The 17,480-nt window shown below is 44.3% G+C and overlaps 1 protein-coding gene across 3 annotated transcripts in view; it reads right to left on the bottom strand.

The window, feature by feature from the left end:
* Positions 1–883: 883 nt before the first annotated feature.
* Positions 884–17,480, bottom strand: part of grik5 (glutamate receptor, ionotropic, kainate 5) — a 120,001-nt gene continuing 103,404 nt past the window's right edge. For 2 of the 3 annotated variants that reach the window (XM_072460208.1, XM_072460209.1), the window contains 5 exons: positions 15,619–15,784; positions 12,676–12,901; positions 7,341–7,469; positions 3,098–3,264; positions 884–1,960 (listed from right to left, as the gene is read on the bottom strand). In XM_072460208.1, coding sequence (XP_072316309.1) covers positions 1,343–1,960; positions 3,098–3,264; positions 7,341–7,469; positions 12,676–12,901; positions 15,619–15,784 — 1,306 coding nt within the window. In that variant the 3' untranslated portion in view covers positions 884–1,342. The remainder of the gene's footprint in view (positions 1,961–3,097; positions 3,265–7,340; positions 7,470–12,675; positions 12,902–15,618; positions 15,785–17,480) is intronic. The other variant, XM_072460211.1, reaches the window with a different exon arrangement.

Raw genomic sequence — 17,480 nt, forward strand, 5'->3', positions numbered from 1 at the left:
ATTTTAACATTATATCTTTAAATCAGCTTGCGACTCCTAACTCATGCTTTGTGACCCCGGGGGCCTGACCCCTACTTTGGGAAACACTGCTATATAGTACTATTACAGTACTATAAAGTATAAGGCAGGGATGGAGTTTTACAAAACAATGGGCTGTTACATTAGCAGCGCTCCATTAAAAGAGGCTCAATTCCTTTAATAGCCAATGTTAAAACATTCATTTCTTGCAGTTCTCTTTATCAGCATGTTTTCTTCAGTCAATCCCCTCGTGAATGGGTTTGCAGCCACCAAAGGGAGTAATTACGCGATCAAAAGCTTGAGACAGTATTGACGAGGGTGTGTTGAGTCTATCAGTCTGGCAGGAGTCGCCACTGTGGAAGGCCAAGTCTGTCAGTTAAACAGAAAGCGAGGAAGTAGCCCACTGGCGCATTTACAAGCCCCAAAGAAGATGCCCAGAATTAACAGATGAGGACAGATCTAATGGAGCCCTTCTACTTGAGCATGTCTCATTGGGATTCTCCTGCGTGCGCTCTGCTCCTTTCCCACTTTTTTACTTGATTCTCCCATTCTCTCACTGTCTGTATCTCCGCTACGCTTTGTGAACAAAGGTGAAAAAGTACAGGCTTGGCAAATCTTATTCAGGATAACAAGGGACATTAATTTCACATTTTGAACTCTGGCTGTCCCGCACACACTCCCCTTTGGGCTGGTTATCTCTGGATGTAGCGAGGCTGAATGGATTCTCACTATGAGGACATACTGAGACTTACCGGAGGCTCAGATGCCAAAATGTAGAATCATCTGTTACTGTTGTTGTGATGCATTCATTCAGCTACTCCCAAAGGCCGGGGGCACATGCAGAAGAAGACACAAAACTCCAAAAATAAGTCAAATCTCTTTTCTCGTATTTTATAATCCACCATATTGTCACAAATAGATTGTATTTAACTCTGGATTCCCACTTTGAACAATGGTAACAAAACAAGACATCCGAAAAAAGAAAACAACAGGAAACCATTCTCTGAAAGTCTTTAGTTGTTCTTTTAAATCACATACAGATGCAGTATGTCCTCTGACGGGGTTCTCTTTCAATTGAGAGATTGTTCTCTTTCAACAAAGTGTCTGTGAAAGCCTCTGATTCTGGAGGTGAGGAAACTAAAGAAGTTTCTGTCTCTTCTCTTCTGTGCAGACTTGTTCCCACTGAGCAGTTCTGTGTACGGGCAGAGTTTCTTTTGTCAGTTTTATTTCTCTGAAAAAGTCAATTCAAAGACGATCACTCTTAAGATTAACAGCTTTTGTCCAAAGTAACAAAAACACTGGTCCTTTAAGAAGTGTCCTGTTCTCAGTCCTGGTCCCCCAGAAGGTCTGTGGTGTTACTGCTCTGGGGCGGACAGGGCCGGCTGCTGTGGGGCGGGGGGCTGTGGTGGAGTCTCCTCGGACTGGGCCCCCCTCCACCCTCACTGTCTGTGTTAGAGGAGGACTGGGGTGGAGGTGGGGGTAGGCGGGGCAGGGGGGCAGATGAGGGGGGTATTCTGCTGCTTGTGGAGCCTATACTGCCCCCTGCTCTCATGTTCTGGATTCTCCTACACTCCTGGCAGATGCGCACGTGGGTGCACCCGCGCCCCGGCAGCATGACTGGGGTGGGCGCTGGAGGGGGAGGGGTGGTGTTGGCTCCTAGAGGGTCGTCTAGAATACGCTGTGGTCCCGGGCCAACATCAGAAGGTCCTGTACACCCCCCTCCAGTGCCCCCAGTCAGGGGTCCTGCTCCACTGTAGAGCTTCCCGTTGCTCAGGCGCATCTCTCGGACTAGACGCAGAGGCCGCGGGGCACCCATGGCGATGCGGGCAGGGTGTCGCAGGGCCGCTGAACTGCTGAGGGGCCGGCGCCGACGCAGGCGAGAACTCTTCTTACATGAGACGGCGTTTCGGAACTCTGTGATCATTTCCTGACAGACAGACACCTGCAACAAAGAAAGAAGGAGGGACGGGCGGGACAAAGGAAACACGGAAAGGAGGGGAAAAGGAAGTAGGGAGGAAGGAAGGGTGCCACAGACACGAAGAAGAAAGCAGGCAGCAGAACAAGACGGTGGTGAGGCAGGACACAAAGATGAGGAACGGACATGAGGGAAAGCAAATAGAAAAAAGAAGCCAGAAATTAAAACAACAAGGCAGGAGCACATCAGAAAAAACAGACCCAGTGAAGCGTGGGAAACCAAAGAGTCACAGGAGAAGCAAGGGCACAGAAGTCAACAAATGGAAGCGTGGAGAGCAGTGATGGAGAGGTGAGGGGAGGTGAGGTGATGGTAGAAATGGGAGAGAATCCCAGGAGCAGAGAGGGTTATTACAATCTAAACACAAAAAACACCAAAATGTTGTTTAGTTCATGGACACTTCATTATGTCACTATGTAATATGGACGGACAAGCAGGCCCAAACACAGAGCACACTCACGCACGCGCCACAGCAGCTAAACCTATAGATCTTCATCATTCCAACAACACTGCTACTAGAGTTCAAAAACACAATGCATTTTCACAAACCCATTGAAATAATAAGAAAGAATGTGCTCACACAAACAAAAACAGTAGTCACTCTTAGAGAACAGACACTGATGGTCAAATGGATGAGCGGAGGAGAGAGAAAGAGATAGAGACACATAAACGCACAATGTGATGGATGCGAAGGAATCCAAGAATGGAAACGAAGAATACCAGTGTACATGTGAGGCATGTAAGAGAAGATACATCATGACATTTAATGCCAAGGAAAAAGATCACACTACTTCTTAATGCAAGCAAATATTGGCTTTCATCAATATTGCTTATCCATACACACATTCGTTTAACACTACACTAACTGCTATACGGCAGGACAGTAACAGGGCACAATGGCTTAACACATGCATAGTGAAATCAAATTTTTGAACTTATTCGTGATAGTTTTTTTTGTCAGATCTCACAAATCATGTCACTTCACATGCACAACACATAAAATAATCAAAATAGACAAGAGATTTACACCGATGATACACAGGTACACACAGACAAACAGGCAAACACAAGCGTCAAAAGGACTGGCGGGATGCCATGGGAACCTACTGGGGTGTGTCTGTGGGGTCGGCGAGGGCAGGTATGGGGGCATACCTCATCGGTCTCTGCTGAACGCCGCGTCGACCAAACAAACTCCATAATGGCCACAAACACAGCAATGATGAGGCCGCAGATCAGCACCACAAAGATGCCCCCGATGTTCTCCATGCCCAAACCTGCAGCGGCCAGGCCAATAGAGACAGACAGAAGAAAGAACATGTTATACTGACCAAGCAGACATGAGGAAAAGACTTGTAGAAAAGAGGATAATGCCCAGAGAGATTCAGAATATGTTTTTATAAGCTTCATGTATAAATCATTCTGAGGTTTCAAAGAAGGAGATTTAAGGATATCCTCAAGTCTCCACAGGTATGAAACTGCAGTAGAACATGGAGAGAGGAAACGCTTTTATATGCAGCTCATGGCACCAACCAAGTATGAAAGACTGATGTAACTTTGAGGGCTTATCGCCTGTTTATTTTAAGTCTGTAGTGTAAAGTAGTGCTTATCAATTAAATAATCACATCACAACCAACAAAGATCGGTTCAGAAGCCCCCTATGATGAGTAAAAGAACAAGGCCGTTTACGTCGCCCGGATCGGCGTCACCGGGGCCCCATCCTGGAGCCAGGCCTGGAATGGGTGCTCGATGGCAAGCGCCTGGTGGCCGGGTCTTACCCCACGGGGCCCGGCCGGGCACAGCCCGAAAGAGCGACGTGGGGCCGCCCTTCCGTGGACACACCACCCGCAGGAGGATCCATAAGGGGCCGGTGCAAAGAGATCTGGGCAGCAGTCGACGGCAGGGGCCTCGGCGACCAGATCTCCAGACACCGAGTCTAACTCTGGGGACATGGAACGTCAACTCGCTGGGGGAGAAAGAGCCTGAGCTTGTGCGGGAGGTTGAGCGATATCGGCTAGCCCACACACATTTTGGGCTCTGGAACCCATCTCCTCGAGAGGGGCTGGACGCTCCACTTCTCTGGTGTTGCCCGCGGGGAGAGGCGGCGGGCTGGTGTGGGCTTGCTTATAGGACCTCAGCTCAGCCGCCACGAGAGGGTCGCGTCCCTTCGCCTTCGGGTGGGGGACAGGTCTCTCACTGTTGTGGGGGCCTACGGGCCGAACAGCAGTGCAGAGTACCCGGCCTTCTTGGAGTCCTTGGGAGGAGTACTGGACAGTGCACCGACCGGGGACTCCGTTGTTCTACTGGGGGACTTCAACGCCCACGTGGGCAATGACAGTGACACCTGGAGCGGGGTGATCGGGAAGAACGGCTTCCCCGATCTGAACCCGAGCGGTGTTCAGTTATTGGACTTCTGTGCTAGCCACGGATTGTCCATAACAAACACCATGTTCAAGCACAAGGGTGTCCATCAGTGCACCTGGCACCAGGACACCCTAGGCCGGAGGTCAATGATCGACTTTGTTGTCGTGTCATCTGACCTCCGGCCGCGTGTCTTGGACACTCGGGTGAAGAGAGGGGCAGAGTTGTCAACCGATCACCACCTGGTGGTGAGTTGGATCCGCTGGCGGAGGAGGAAGCCGGACAGACTTGGCAGACCCAAGCGCATTGTGAGGGTCTGTTGGGAACGTGTAGCGGAGCCCTCTGTCAGTAGGGTATTCAACTCGCACCTCCGGGAGAGCTTCTCCCATATCCTGAGGGAGGCTGGGGACATTGAGTCCGAGTGGACCATGTTCTCCGCCTCCATTGTTAATGCGGCTGCTCGGAGCTGTGATCGTAAGGTCTCCGGTGCCTGTCGTGACGGCAACCCCCGAACCCGGTGGTGGACACCGGAAGTAAGGGATGCCGTCAGACTGAAGAAGGAGGCCTATCAGGCCACTCTGGCTTGTAGGTCTCCTGAGGTCATTGACAGGTATCGGCAGGCCAAGTGGGCTGCAGCTCGTGCTGTCGTAGAGGCAAAAACCCAGGCCTGGGAGGAGTTTGGGGAGGCGATGGAGTCGGTCGGCCCCAAAGAAATTCTGGCAAACCGTCCGGCGCCTCAGGAGGGGGAAGCAGTGCCTCATCAACACCATTTACGGTGCGGGTGGAGACCTGCTGACCTCGACTGGGGATGTCGTCGGACGGTGGAAGGAATACTTTGAGGACCTCCTTAATCCCTCAGTCACGTCTTCCGTAGAGGAAGTAGAGACCGGGCACTCGGAGGCTGGCTCATCAATCACCCAAGCTGAAGTCACTGAGGTAGTTTGCAAACTCCTCGGTGGCCGGGCTCCTGGGGTAGATGAGATCCGCCCTGAGTACCTAAAGTCTCTGGATGTTGTAGGACTGTCTTGGCTGACACGTCTCTGCAACATTGCGTGGCGTTCGGGGACCGTGCCTCTGGACTGGCAGACCGGGGTGGTGGTCCCTCTGTTCAAGAAGGGGGACCAGAGGGTGTGTTCCAACTACAGAGGGATCACACTCCTCAGCCTCCCCGGTAAAGTCTATTCCAAGGTACTGGAGAGGAGAATCCGACCGATAGTCGAACCTCGGTTTCAGGAGGAGCAGAGTGGTTTTCGTCCCGGTCGTGGATCACTGGACCACCCTCCATCGGGTGCTCGAGGGCTCATGGGAGTTTGCCCAACCAGTCCACATGTGCTTTGTGGATCTGGAGAAGGCTTTCGACCGTGTCCCTCTGGGTGTCCTTTGGGGGGTGCTCCGGGAGTACGGGGTCCGGGGCCCTTTGCTCAGGGCTGTCCGGTCCCTGTATGACCGGAGCAGGAGCTGTGTTCGCATTGCCGGCAGTAAGTCAGACCTGTTCCCAGTGCATGTTGGACTCCGCCAGGGCTGCCTTTTGTAACCGGTTCTGTTCATAATTTTATGGACAGAATTTCTAGGCGCAGTCAGGGGTCGGAGGGTGTCCGGTTTGGGGACCACAGGATCTCATCTCTGCTGTTCGCAGACGATGTTGTCCTGATGGCTCCATCAAACCCGGACCTGCAACATGCACTGGGACGGTTTGCCGCCAAGTGTGAAGCGGCTAGGATGAGAATCAGCACCTCCAAATCCAGGGCCATGGTTCTCGACCGGAAAAGGGTGGCTTGCCCTCTCCAGGTGGGTGGGGAGTCCTTGCCCCAAGTGGAGGAGTTCAAGTATCTCGGGGTCTTGTTCACGAGTGAGGGAAGGATGGAGCGTGAGATTGACAGGTGGATCGGTGCAGCGGCTGCAGTGATGCAGTCGCTGCATCGGACCGTTGTGGTAAAGAGGGAGCTGAGCCGAAAGGCAAAGCTCTCTATTTACCGGTCAATCTACGTTCCTACCCTCACCTATGGTCATGAGCTTTGGGTAATGACCGAAAGGACAAGATTCCGGATACAAGCGGTCGAAATTACTTTCCTCCGCCGTGTGGCTGGGCGCTCCCTTAGAAATGAGGTAAGGAGCTCGGCCACACGGGGGGAGCTCGGAGTAGCGCCGCTGCTCCTCCACGTTGTGGTGTTTTGTGATTTGATTCCTGCAGTCTTTGGCTAGAGAACAGTCTCTATCCTTCTCCTCGGATGAGCAGGTCGGCCATAGCATGCTCTGTTTCAGCCCATACTCCAGGAAGTAGTCTGTACCAGTAACATGCCCCCCTCCCCCACGCCCTAGAGGAACCATGGCTATTTAGGCACGGTTAACTTCAAGCGCTACTTCTTTTGTTCCAACGTTGCTGCCGCTGACATGTATCCTTCAATATTAGATCAACAACATTGTTTAAAGTTTAGTCAAGGATTAAGGATCAGTCACTGGGAAATTAGTGCAAATTTATGTAATGTCCCCAAAAAGCTTGGAAACTGTGTGCCTAAAGCTTTTTTCGTTCCTTTTATGAATAGTTTTTAGACACTGCGGCTTTTCTGAACAAAATATATTCTGCTTCTTGTGCTGTTTTGTACTGATTCACAGAAGTTTTTTTTTCTTCTTCTGCCTCCCCCCTTCCATATTCAAATGCACAACACTAAGTGAACAAAAACTCTTCTCTGCCTCTGTAATTTTCTGCATATTGCACTCTGATGTTAAAGTTGTTACCAAAACCATTTTTTAAAGAGATTTTCATCTGACAGTCAAGACAAAAGAAGCACTGTCATTCTCTCCTCTCCAGTACAATTCCAATCACAGCGCATAAACAAACAAAGAAAAGTGTTTTGTGCTCAGCATCCCACTGTCCTTCCTACAAGGGCACCACGTTGCACGTTGGCCATTAGCTGGACTGGGAAGGGCAATTGTGACGATTTCTGCAGACATTAGCACGACAGCGGCAGATAGACGGCCGCAGTCCACTGACCCTTGGCGCGGTGGTCCTCTTCTTTGGAACATTGGCCTCCTTCCCAATATCGCCTCTTCAAGATCTCCAGACGGTTATTCTCCTGCAGCTGGAGGATGGCCAACGTGATCTCATCCCGGAAAGGAGAGCCTAAAAGCGAGAGACGGGCAAGAGATGGAGAAGGTGAGGTGAACCGTGCCAAAGCTAGAGGCGCTATCTTTTAAAACAGAAACTAAGAAAAGGATCACAAAAGCAGCCTGGAGATAGCTACTACAAGTACTATTATGGTAAACACAAAACAGGGATTATTCAGATAAAGTGTGAGATTACTGCAATGTCATATCATGTTTACAAAGTGCCACAAACACCATCAGAGCCGGTCATCAACATCAAATGAATGGTGTCAAAAAGACGATTTAATTATGAATCATTTTTGCATAATCCACAGAGGGATTAGTAGTTAGGCTTGTCGGAATTAAGCAACATTAAGTCTGGCATCACAAAAGCCTGTCCTTGGCTGGCTGACATTGTAAGTCCAGGATAACTAGACTGATAAACAAATGAGACAGTCCATAGCGGTTCAATGTTTTGGCCTAACAAAAAAGCTTTAATGCCTTTATAAAGTTATTCCCAAATTTATGTTGTGAAATGATCAGAATTAAGAGTAAACTTTCTAGTTTGTAGTTTTTTGTATGCTATTCTTAACGGGTTGAAAAAGTCAAGACAATTGCAGAAAACAATCCATTAGTAAAGCTAGTATTGCCGCAAGCAAAGTACAAAATTGCAGTTGTTTTAAAGATTGAAACAGAATTGTGTCTTTTAAGCATTAGCAAGCCACACACAACATTTTCTTGCTTAAGGTGTATTGTATTGATCGCAGGACAATTGGTGAAGGAGCAATGGCCAGTCAAAGCCACAGTGTCGCAGATCTACTATAGAACTATTGGACGTACACGTAACAACTCCCTTTGCTGGAGGATTGTACCTATTGTTTCAGGTTAAAGAGAGAACCCGGAGGACCCGCAGTAAACTCACTCAGACACAGGGAAGAACATATACCATAAACTGTACAGAAAAAACACACAGCACCTGGGTGTCGAACCACAGACCTCAGTCACTGTGCTGTAAATTGATATGTATACACACCGATTTGCGCTAAATCCTTTTTATTCATCAGGTCAAAAACTGGCCCTATGCTTGGTACTAGTCGCGACTGTTAAGCATATTCTTATAACCGTTAAAACACAAACGACTTCCATAATATACAGTAAGGTTTACAACGTTACTGCAAGCTAATAAATGTCAAAGTATGAATCACCCAGTCTAATTTTATTAACCAGAAAGCTGCACGGCACAAGCGCATAATCATAACCCTGCTCTGAGCTGGATAATACAAATCCTTCAAAGCCACTTCAGATGTATTTGCAGATTTCTTCATCACCTTTTTGTGCTTGTTTTGGGACTAATGGGACTTGCTGAGATGAGCCCCCTTCGGAAATCTTTTGTTGCAGGATATTTTCAGGATTCTTAGACCCAGCCTTCATCTTGAGTCACTGTGCTGGCTTGTGGTGTCTGAAGTGTACCCATTTTTATTCTCCAAAGGTGCGTAATAAGGCCAGAACAGTAGGAGATGGCTACACTATCAAAAGTCAGTGCTGTACTTTGTATTTGTCCCTTGTAAGAAAAAAGAGACAGCAGTAGATTGCAGTGTCTTTCGTTAGCGGTTTGATGGAAATAATGGATTCAATGCTGATTACCCAGATTAATTAGAGATTGTTAGCAATAGTGTTGGCAAAATATTGGTAGGATAGTGACAACATTTTCACGCAAAATGTGTTATGGGGCAAGATGGCAACACATTTGCTGTTTATAAACTATGTTGCTTCCTGCTATATGGTGTCAGTTTGAAGATCATGGCACTGTCCCAATACACGCATGAGCCGCTGAGATGTGCAGGGTGTCCCAATACTTAGAAAGTTTTGATCTGCACTTCACCACAGGCTTTTCTCTGCACTTCCAGCAAGTGTGGAGCGATGCAGACTTCAGTTAAAGTCCCATAACATGCAAAATCGACTTTTCAGAGCTTTTAACCTTCTTACATTGCTATTTGTGCTTCATATATGTACCCAGAGTGTTTTTTTAATTGATTCCCGCAGTGTTTAGCTATATTACAGACTCTCCTTTCCTCGAATCTCCAAACTGACGGGCGGTGGGGCAAGACCGCGTCATAAGGGCAAGCACGCGTCATCATCCCCCCTCTCCGGAGGGGGGATGATGAATAAACACCAGATTTATTTAGTCTCAAAAGTAGTGTTGATCTGAAGTTCTATCGTTTCTCACTGAGTCGCGCGGAGTGGCGCAGCGCGGAGCAGACAGCTGTGGGGCTACGTCACGGGTGGGCGGGGCACACACGCTCTGAGACTACGTCACGGGTGGGCGGGGGAGCCAGATTGCTCTTCACAAGGGTGGGGGCGAATATCAAACCAAGCCGTTTGCATTTCCGGGTTGGTGAGGGGGTCCAAGGTCTGGGTGATATTTCTTAACTATTATGTTAAGGGTGTTGCACAACCCTTATTATTATCATCAATTATACACTTAGGATAGACTACGAAATGTGAAAAAAAAGCATGTTATGGCACCTTTAAGTACAGTCCCCACAATGCATTTCATTGTAATGTTTTCAAATGGCGCAGAGCTTCTGCCTTAGCAACTTAGCAACGAGAGCTAACAAGAGACAAAGGAAAGGTCTTAACAGTTAATGATATGTTGCACAGCAAAAACTCTGTAAAAACATTCAGCCTGTTCTTATTTGTTTGTGGCCAATTCAGCAAATGATCCAAATTAAACTGAGATGTGGCTGTGATTAATTCAGCTGTGGTTGAACAACACACTGACAGCTGTTTTACACTGCTGTTTTTCATTCACAACACTCTGAAGAGCTGAAGACTGTCCCTATTCTCTTGTTTATCTCCCCTGTGCCCTGGTGCTTTTACACACTTTCTGCATTTTCAGAAAATGCACACTTTAGTCAAGTGTATAGTGTTTAGTGCAAGTATTGTGACAGTGCCTTATAGTTAACTATTCAAAAGATGTAATACTTGCTATGGCAACGGTCTAAAGTAATATAAAATCATGTGTTTCTGCTGTGATGTGCTGAACAAGTACAAGTCAAATATATTTGACCACTTTTCCCATGATTGGGGCATATCCCAGTGACTTTACCCCTTAGGGGTACACACTGGACAGGGGCCAGCCATCGCAGGTTTAACACAGAGACATAGACACAGAGACAACCATTCATTCTCACATTTATTCAATATAGAGTGATCAAACACATGTGTGTTTTGATGGTGGGAGGAAGCCAGAGTACTCGGAGCAAACCCACGTAACATGGGAAAACGAGAGCTCTAACCACACCGTGCACCCAATGCTCTTACCAAAATACATTTTTGGAAAAATGGAAGAAAAAAACAAAACAAGTACTGTAAATAATACAAGTTATAACCAGATATGTGGTAACTAATGTCCATATCATGATATTATTTCTTAACTCAAAATAACACAGTTAAAACTTAAAATTCAGTGGAATGTTTTAATAACTTAGCAGTTTCTAAATATTTCAGAAACAATTATAGGCCTTGATGTTTAGCAACAACATAGCTGAATAGCCCCGAGCAAGCTAAAGTTTGAAATGTTTTTGATTTTTTTATATCTCCTCCTTCCATTTTGTTTTATAATGTCAGTTTTGTGACTAAAAAGTGTTTGTGTACATACTTTTCAAAACCATTATGCTCTATATTTCTGAGAGACCAAGACAACACTTTACTTGCAGCTACCAGAGTACGCAATCACCTTCTCTGTACCTCTCAATACTTCTGAGCACTTTCACAAACTCCAGGTTGAAAGGAAAAAAGAGCACAAGTGGAGAGCTTGTTCACCGTGACTAGATGACCACCTCCTCCACGGCCTGTTACCCCAGAGGAGCTGCTATAAATCACAAGCCACTAAAACCAAGCCTTTTCAAAAATAGTCCTCTCCCCATCGCAATAACACACTCAGGGGGAATTGCAGTGTTTGGAACAGTACAGTCTATTCTCAAACGTTGCCACTGACTCAACATGAAGTGCACTTACGAAAGCAGTTGTACATTGGCTCTTTTATCTACATGGTCTTTCTCCTCAGGTCTTATTTTTGTCTCTTTTGCTTTACCAGAATTGGAAAGAACTTTCTTCAAAGCATTTATTGCCATTACTTTAAAATAGTTTAGATTAAAAAAAAGTGCTTATTCAGGTTTTCTGGTCTTATCTGTTGCTCATCTTGATCCCAGTTTAGTCAAGCAGTTTTATCACCACAATTTCCCTCAAAGAGGTTAGTGGGGCTATAGGTGGCCCACTTTACTCCACTCAACTGTAAATAGCTCCTAGAGACTAATGACTATGTCCTTGACCACTTTGGATAAGAGTCCACTTCCACTACACAACCTTGAGATTTAGGGTTTGAGGAAAGCCGCTCTAAAGCAGCTTTTCTCTCTACAATATACTCTAGGTGAAAAGTGTGGTATTTAATCAACCCTAACTGTATATGACACCCATAATCATAATAATAACAGATTCGTATGCCCCCATAGTCTTAAATTTCTCACTGAGCATTTTGAGTAACCTTTGAGCCATTTTCTCTTAGTTCTTTAACTGCAAGAGGTGCCATTTTACCATCATTTAGATTAAGTGTCTTCTCAAGTGGCAGTCCTGTGAAGGCCACTGCACATTGTCATGTTAGATCAGGCCAAGAAGTCAGAGACAAGAAATCTATAGATCTCCTTAAGCTTAAGTACCAGCCAAAACAGTTCTTCTATACATGTTTACTCAGGCTATTGAACGCTAGGAATTCTAAACTAGGTTAAGAATTCATTTACGTGCCAGACATAGAGACATGCATAATTGAATACATGCTTGTCTACTACATTATCTTGTTTGTTTGGCCTTAAACCACATGCTCCTAAGTAGAGCCAGTACAGCGCTGAAGTTTGTGTCTCCCCTAGAAAAGAAGTGTCACTCTGCCATTGACTTTGATCAGATGAATGGTGTAATTAACTGCTGCTAGGTTGAAAGTGCTTGTTAAAAGCCTTGTTAAGATATCAGATATTGACAAAATACTTTGCTCTGACAGAGATCACTTAGCAAAGGGTTCGGCAAAGCTCAGTTTTTGTTTTTAGTTCCGTTTTGTAGAACATAGTTTTCTCAATAAAGTAAATTATATTAATTCATTATTCATTCCATTTTTTAGAGAATTATGTACGAGCGCCCCATCAATTCCTTTAATAAACATGAATGCAGAACAGACTAGTTTGGTGGTGTACCCAGAGGCATGCCGATCCCGTAGCCCTTGGTGTCCAGCAGGCCTCCAATCTGAGTCAGGTTGCAGTTGAGTCCGCGTTGGTACTCGTTCATGGTGCTCTCCATCAGGAAGGCGTACTTGGAGTTGACCACACGTGCGATGCCCTCTTCTGTGCTTTTCACAAACACACTGGGCTGCTTTGAGTACATGTAGTTCCACATGCGTTGGTAGGTCTGGTACCGGGAGTTCTGGAGGTTGATCAAATAAAGAAAGATCCATCATGAAACAAACGTTGAGCTCAAGAAAACAAAATAACACAGTGTATTGCTTCTGCACTCATAGGTGAAAACTAACAAAGTGTAAGTTAAATGGCCTCTACCTGATGTTGAACATGTTTGAGCTGTTAATCCCGCCCACTTTGACTATTGCACAATGACACAGAAGAAACTGTCTGGAATAGACTCAAACAGTTGTTTCTACATGGTTCTCCAGTCGCCACCCACTTTGTGAATTATTTATATGATCTCCCTCTAGATAATGCACCATGACTGGGAATACATTGTCTGGGCTGGTGTCAGGACAGTTGTTTTCCCTCATTCCTTGCGAAAAATGTGCCTGGTTGAAAAAAAAAAGTGGTGTCAGTAACTTCTCTTTAACAAATTGCTTATGTTTCACAGTCAATTGTTTTTCTCTCATTCTCATTAGATGCTTTTGTAATACAGTGAATGGTGTAAAGAACATTTACTTTGACTAGAAATAATTCAAGTCAGGTACAGGCCATTTAAAGACACTTCTAATAGAGGTCAGTATTGAACAGTATTGAACCGCTTCCACTGTAATACTATTGTTAAAATAAAATAGTTTGTTGACAAATTGACGTTTCATTTTTGTGTGTGTCTATCTCTTTATGAATGATTGGATTGGAAAGGCTTTGGACAACAACAGAAGACAAAAGACTATACTGGGATAACATAAACCTCTTGACCAAAAGGTGAAATATATATTACAGAAACACAAATAAATCAACAAGTTATTTACTTGTGGTGTGCACTGGTGCATCATATTTCTCACAGACAGAAGAAGAATACATACTAGAATTGGAATGGCAGGTACTGAAATCACACAACAAGATGAAGTGTTTAAGTGGAAAATTACATTGTTACTTTTGTGTAAAATGCACAAAATAGACGTGTCAAAGTAGTATGGAAGCAGAAGTGTTTATAATGGATTAGATTAGAGTGCAGGTAATGTACTGTTGCACTGGGTGGCTTGTGTAGGCAAACACAGACCTCTCGTTCTTATACCGCTGCTGTGGACAAACACCCAGAGAATGCATAAACAAACAGGCCCCCAGACTGGCACTGTGTGGCACATCGCCATTTCCCGGGTAAGCTCTTGAGTAAACATATTTTTAATACACGCACCTCCACACGAACACCCACACACACTCCCACACTAAAAGCAACACACACATAAGCATGAAGGCTTGGTGACAAACACAGATGTCGACACAGATGCCAGAAGCCCTCTCAGTTGCAAACAAAGGCAGTCAGCCACTTAAAACCAGCACCAACAGTCATAAAGAATACAAGATACCAGCGAGATACAGTGTAGCAACAACATAGATCAGGATGGTCTCTGATTGAAATATTATATACAATGGCACAAAGGAAACATCACCTAAGAATAATAATAATGTCTTGCACTTATGCTTTACAGGTTTGTCAAAGCTTCTCAAAGTGCTACACTGTGGCCATTATTCATTCACTCCACACGTGCAGTGGTAAGAACTTCTGTAGCCACAACTGCCCTGGGGCAGACTGACGGATGTGAGGCTGCCAATCTATGCCAGAGGTGTGGATATTGATCAAATTATTGTCATGTCTGTGTCCTATTTATCATGAGTCAAGACGATCTTGCTGCGTATGGGTTAAAATGAACAATTCTGTGTATTTTAACTATTCTGTGTATTTTCTGATCATCTGTGGACTAGTCTAAACAATCTTAAAGCGGACGTCATAGCGAAGGTCAGGCCATTTTTATCAGACCCAAGCAACAGCGATATAAAACACAGCAAAATCTTGTGAAGACTCGAATCTCAAGACGAACAACACGCTACTGTTTTGCCTGTTTTTCCATGTTTTCATCAAATAAAGAACTTGAGAACGATCTTCGCCTCTCGCAGTCTGTATAGACTAAACTTCGACAGAGGCACCTTTGACCACCACCAGCACCAATCATTCAAGCACTGACCACATTCTCAGGCAAAATGAGTGAAGTGTCTTTCCATTTGTTATCTACATTCTCTTTCTTTTCTACCCATACCTCAGTTTGTGTATTAAAGGCTAACATAGCGGGTTTAAATGCAGTCAAACACAAAGGCAATTTAATTTGCTTTATATTCTAAAGTAAACTCAATTCTGCACATTAAATTGTGAACAATGTCAATAAAAAAACTTGAAAAAGAAAAGGGTGTTGCAAATGTGTTGTGGGTTTGATTCCAGCCCCTTTGCCAGTTGTCTCTACCCTCTCTCATCCCCATTTCATCTTTAGAATGAAAAAGAGGAGACAGGTTAGAGCTTCAGTCAAAAACTTACCTTAAAATTCTGCTATCTTTTACTTTTGTCCAAATGATGCCACCAGTTCTTTCATATTTAACTTTGCTTTATTCTACAGTGAGAAGTGGAGTAAAATGGGACAGCTTTAGTTAATTGATAATTAAATTGATTCTGATTACTAAAGCCTTTCGGATAATGCTAAATGCAATGCTTTAGGTTTCTAAAACTCTCACTTAAAAATATTCTTCTATGGAGGTGAACCAGTTACTTTTGACATTTTAGCAACATAAAAGCAGCCTTTATTTTTTGAGTGGGAAGAACTGGTGTTGTTGTAGAAGTAGTAATGAGCAGGGTAATTACAACATAAACAAAACGATAATAATATATTTTTACTAGGCTCGTCATACCATAAAGAAAGTCATGGTGCTGCCTCCATGGATGGTCCCGTATTCAATGTTGGTCTGGTCAGCCAGGTCATCCGGGGACTCGATGGGGGCCTCCATCCTCTGCACAGTGAGGAAGGCTGCCAGGTTTGCCGTGTAGGAGGAGATGATAATGAGCGTGAACGCCCACCTGCGGGAGACAGATCGAACAACTGATATGAGGCTCTTAAGTGACCTTGCGTTAAGATTAAATGTGTGTAGACATATTCTTCCTTTTAAGACACTTTCATTTTCAGTGTAATTTGCTATTTCTTAATCCAGCGTTTAACACAACTATTGGTAAGCTTAAACTTTTTTTTTTTTTAGAACTGCTTGTTATTTTCAGAAAATTGTCTGAACATAAGCTGCTCATGGAAAAACTGATATATATATATATACACATTATAGTAGAGATCCTCCTCCGTCTAGGTCAGTGCTCATCTTTAGTCAGAGATTTTGTCCTTGTTTACGCATCACCCTGAGCCCTTACATTTTGTAAATAATGGAGAATATACTGTAAGAGACATAAAGGGGATATATTATGTAAAATAGACTTTAATGAGCTTTTAACCATGTTATAATAGTATTCCCAAATCATTAGCTTACTCAAAGTTGTACTGATTTCATCCCCCATCTCTGCCCTGTTCTCTGGGGGATTGTTCAAAAAATACAGACTCACAAAACAGCGTTAAAAAAAAAAAATCAACAATAAAAACCTGTAAATGAAAATCGGCTGCTTGCTTTGGTGAAATGTCACTATGAAGTGTGGCTTTTCAGTTCTGTAGTTTTTAACAGGAAGCCAATGGGCTTGTTTGTATTATTATTAATTTATTTATTCACCTTTATTTAACCAAGTGAGAACCCACTGTGATCGAGACCTCTTTTTCAAGGGTGAACAAGGGTAAAGTGAAAAACCATAAAAAACCCAATTTAGAGACAAAAAAAGAACAAATAAAAAGCAAATTATCATTTAAAAGCACAGACATTTTAGTAGGATTTTAGTTTATTTTTTAAATTGAGTGAAAACCCCTAAGCAAGACGAGTTTGCCCAACCGCAAGTCCGATTGAAAGGAGTTTAAGCTTGCTTCCCCCAGTCTGTTCTTACATGACTTACCAACAAGCTATACATATCGCATAGCATGATAAGCATAAAAACCCTCCGCTCCCTGCACAAGGGGACACTGATAACTTGGTGCACAGCCACAGATATTTTTATAAACTAGAATCATCTAGTGCGTGAAGCCCCGGGCACTCAATGAGGGACACCCAGCCTTTGCATATACTTCACAGTGACGGGTGAGCTGATCACATCCTTTTATAAATCTCAAAGTGCTATGTTACACTGTATTTTAAGAGTGCAGACAAGTATTAGTTGCATTAATGTAGAGACATGGCCATAATCCAGTAAAGGCTTGGAGGGTAAAACAGGCCTTACTGTAATAATAAAAAACAAGATATATTTTTCTGATGTGAGCTTTAAAAGACACCCTTTGTACAGTAAAAAGCCTAAAGTACTTGAAATTTGACACAAACTCAGTGGTGTAACACTGAGAGGTCTTGATTTGAGGAATATACTGAGGTAACACACGACTACGTGAAAAAAATCCTCGCTTTTGTTTTCTTTAGCTAAGCACTAGCTTTAGGGATTGAAGTTGGGCTATGGAGAAAGCAGATTCTATTGACTCAAAGGCCAGCCTCAGTGATGTTGCCCAACAGTAAAGTGCGGTATCATTGGCATAATAATTATACATGACATTTGAGAGGTCTACACAAAGGTTATTTACATCAATCGAGATTAAAATTAGCTCTAAATTGGAGCCATGAGGTTTTTGTTACTTCTTGAGAAT

This window comes from Eucyclogobius newberryi, unplaced genomic scaffold (assembly GCF_026437365.1).
Source record: "Eucyclogobius newberryi isolate DKJ021-1_F unplaced genomic scaffold, fEucNew1.0.hap1 SCAF_3, whole genome shotgun sequence".
NCBI classification, from domain to species: Eukaryota; Metazoa; Chordata; class Actinopteri; order Gobiiformes; family Gobiidae; genus Eucyclogobius; species Eucyclogobius newberryi.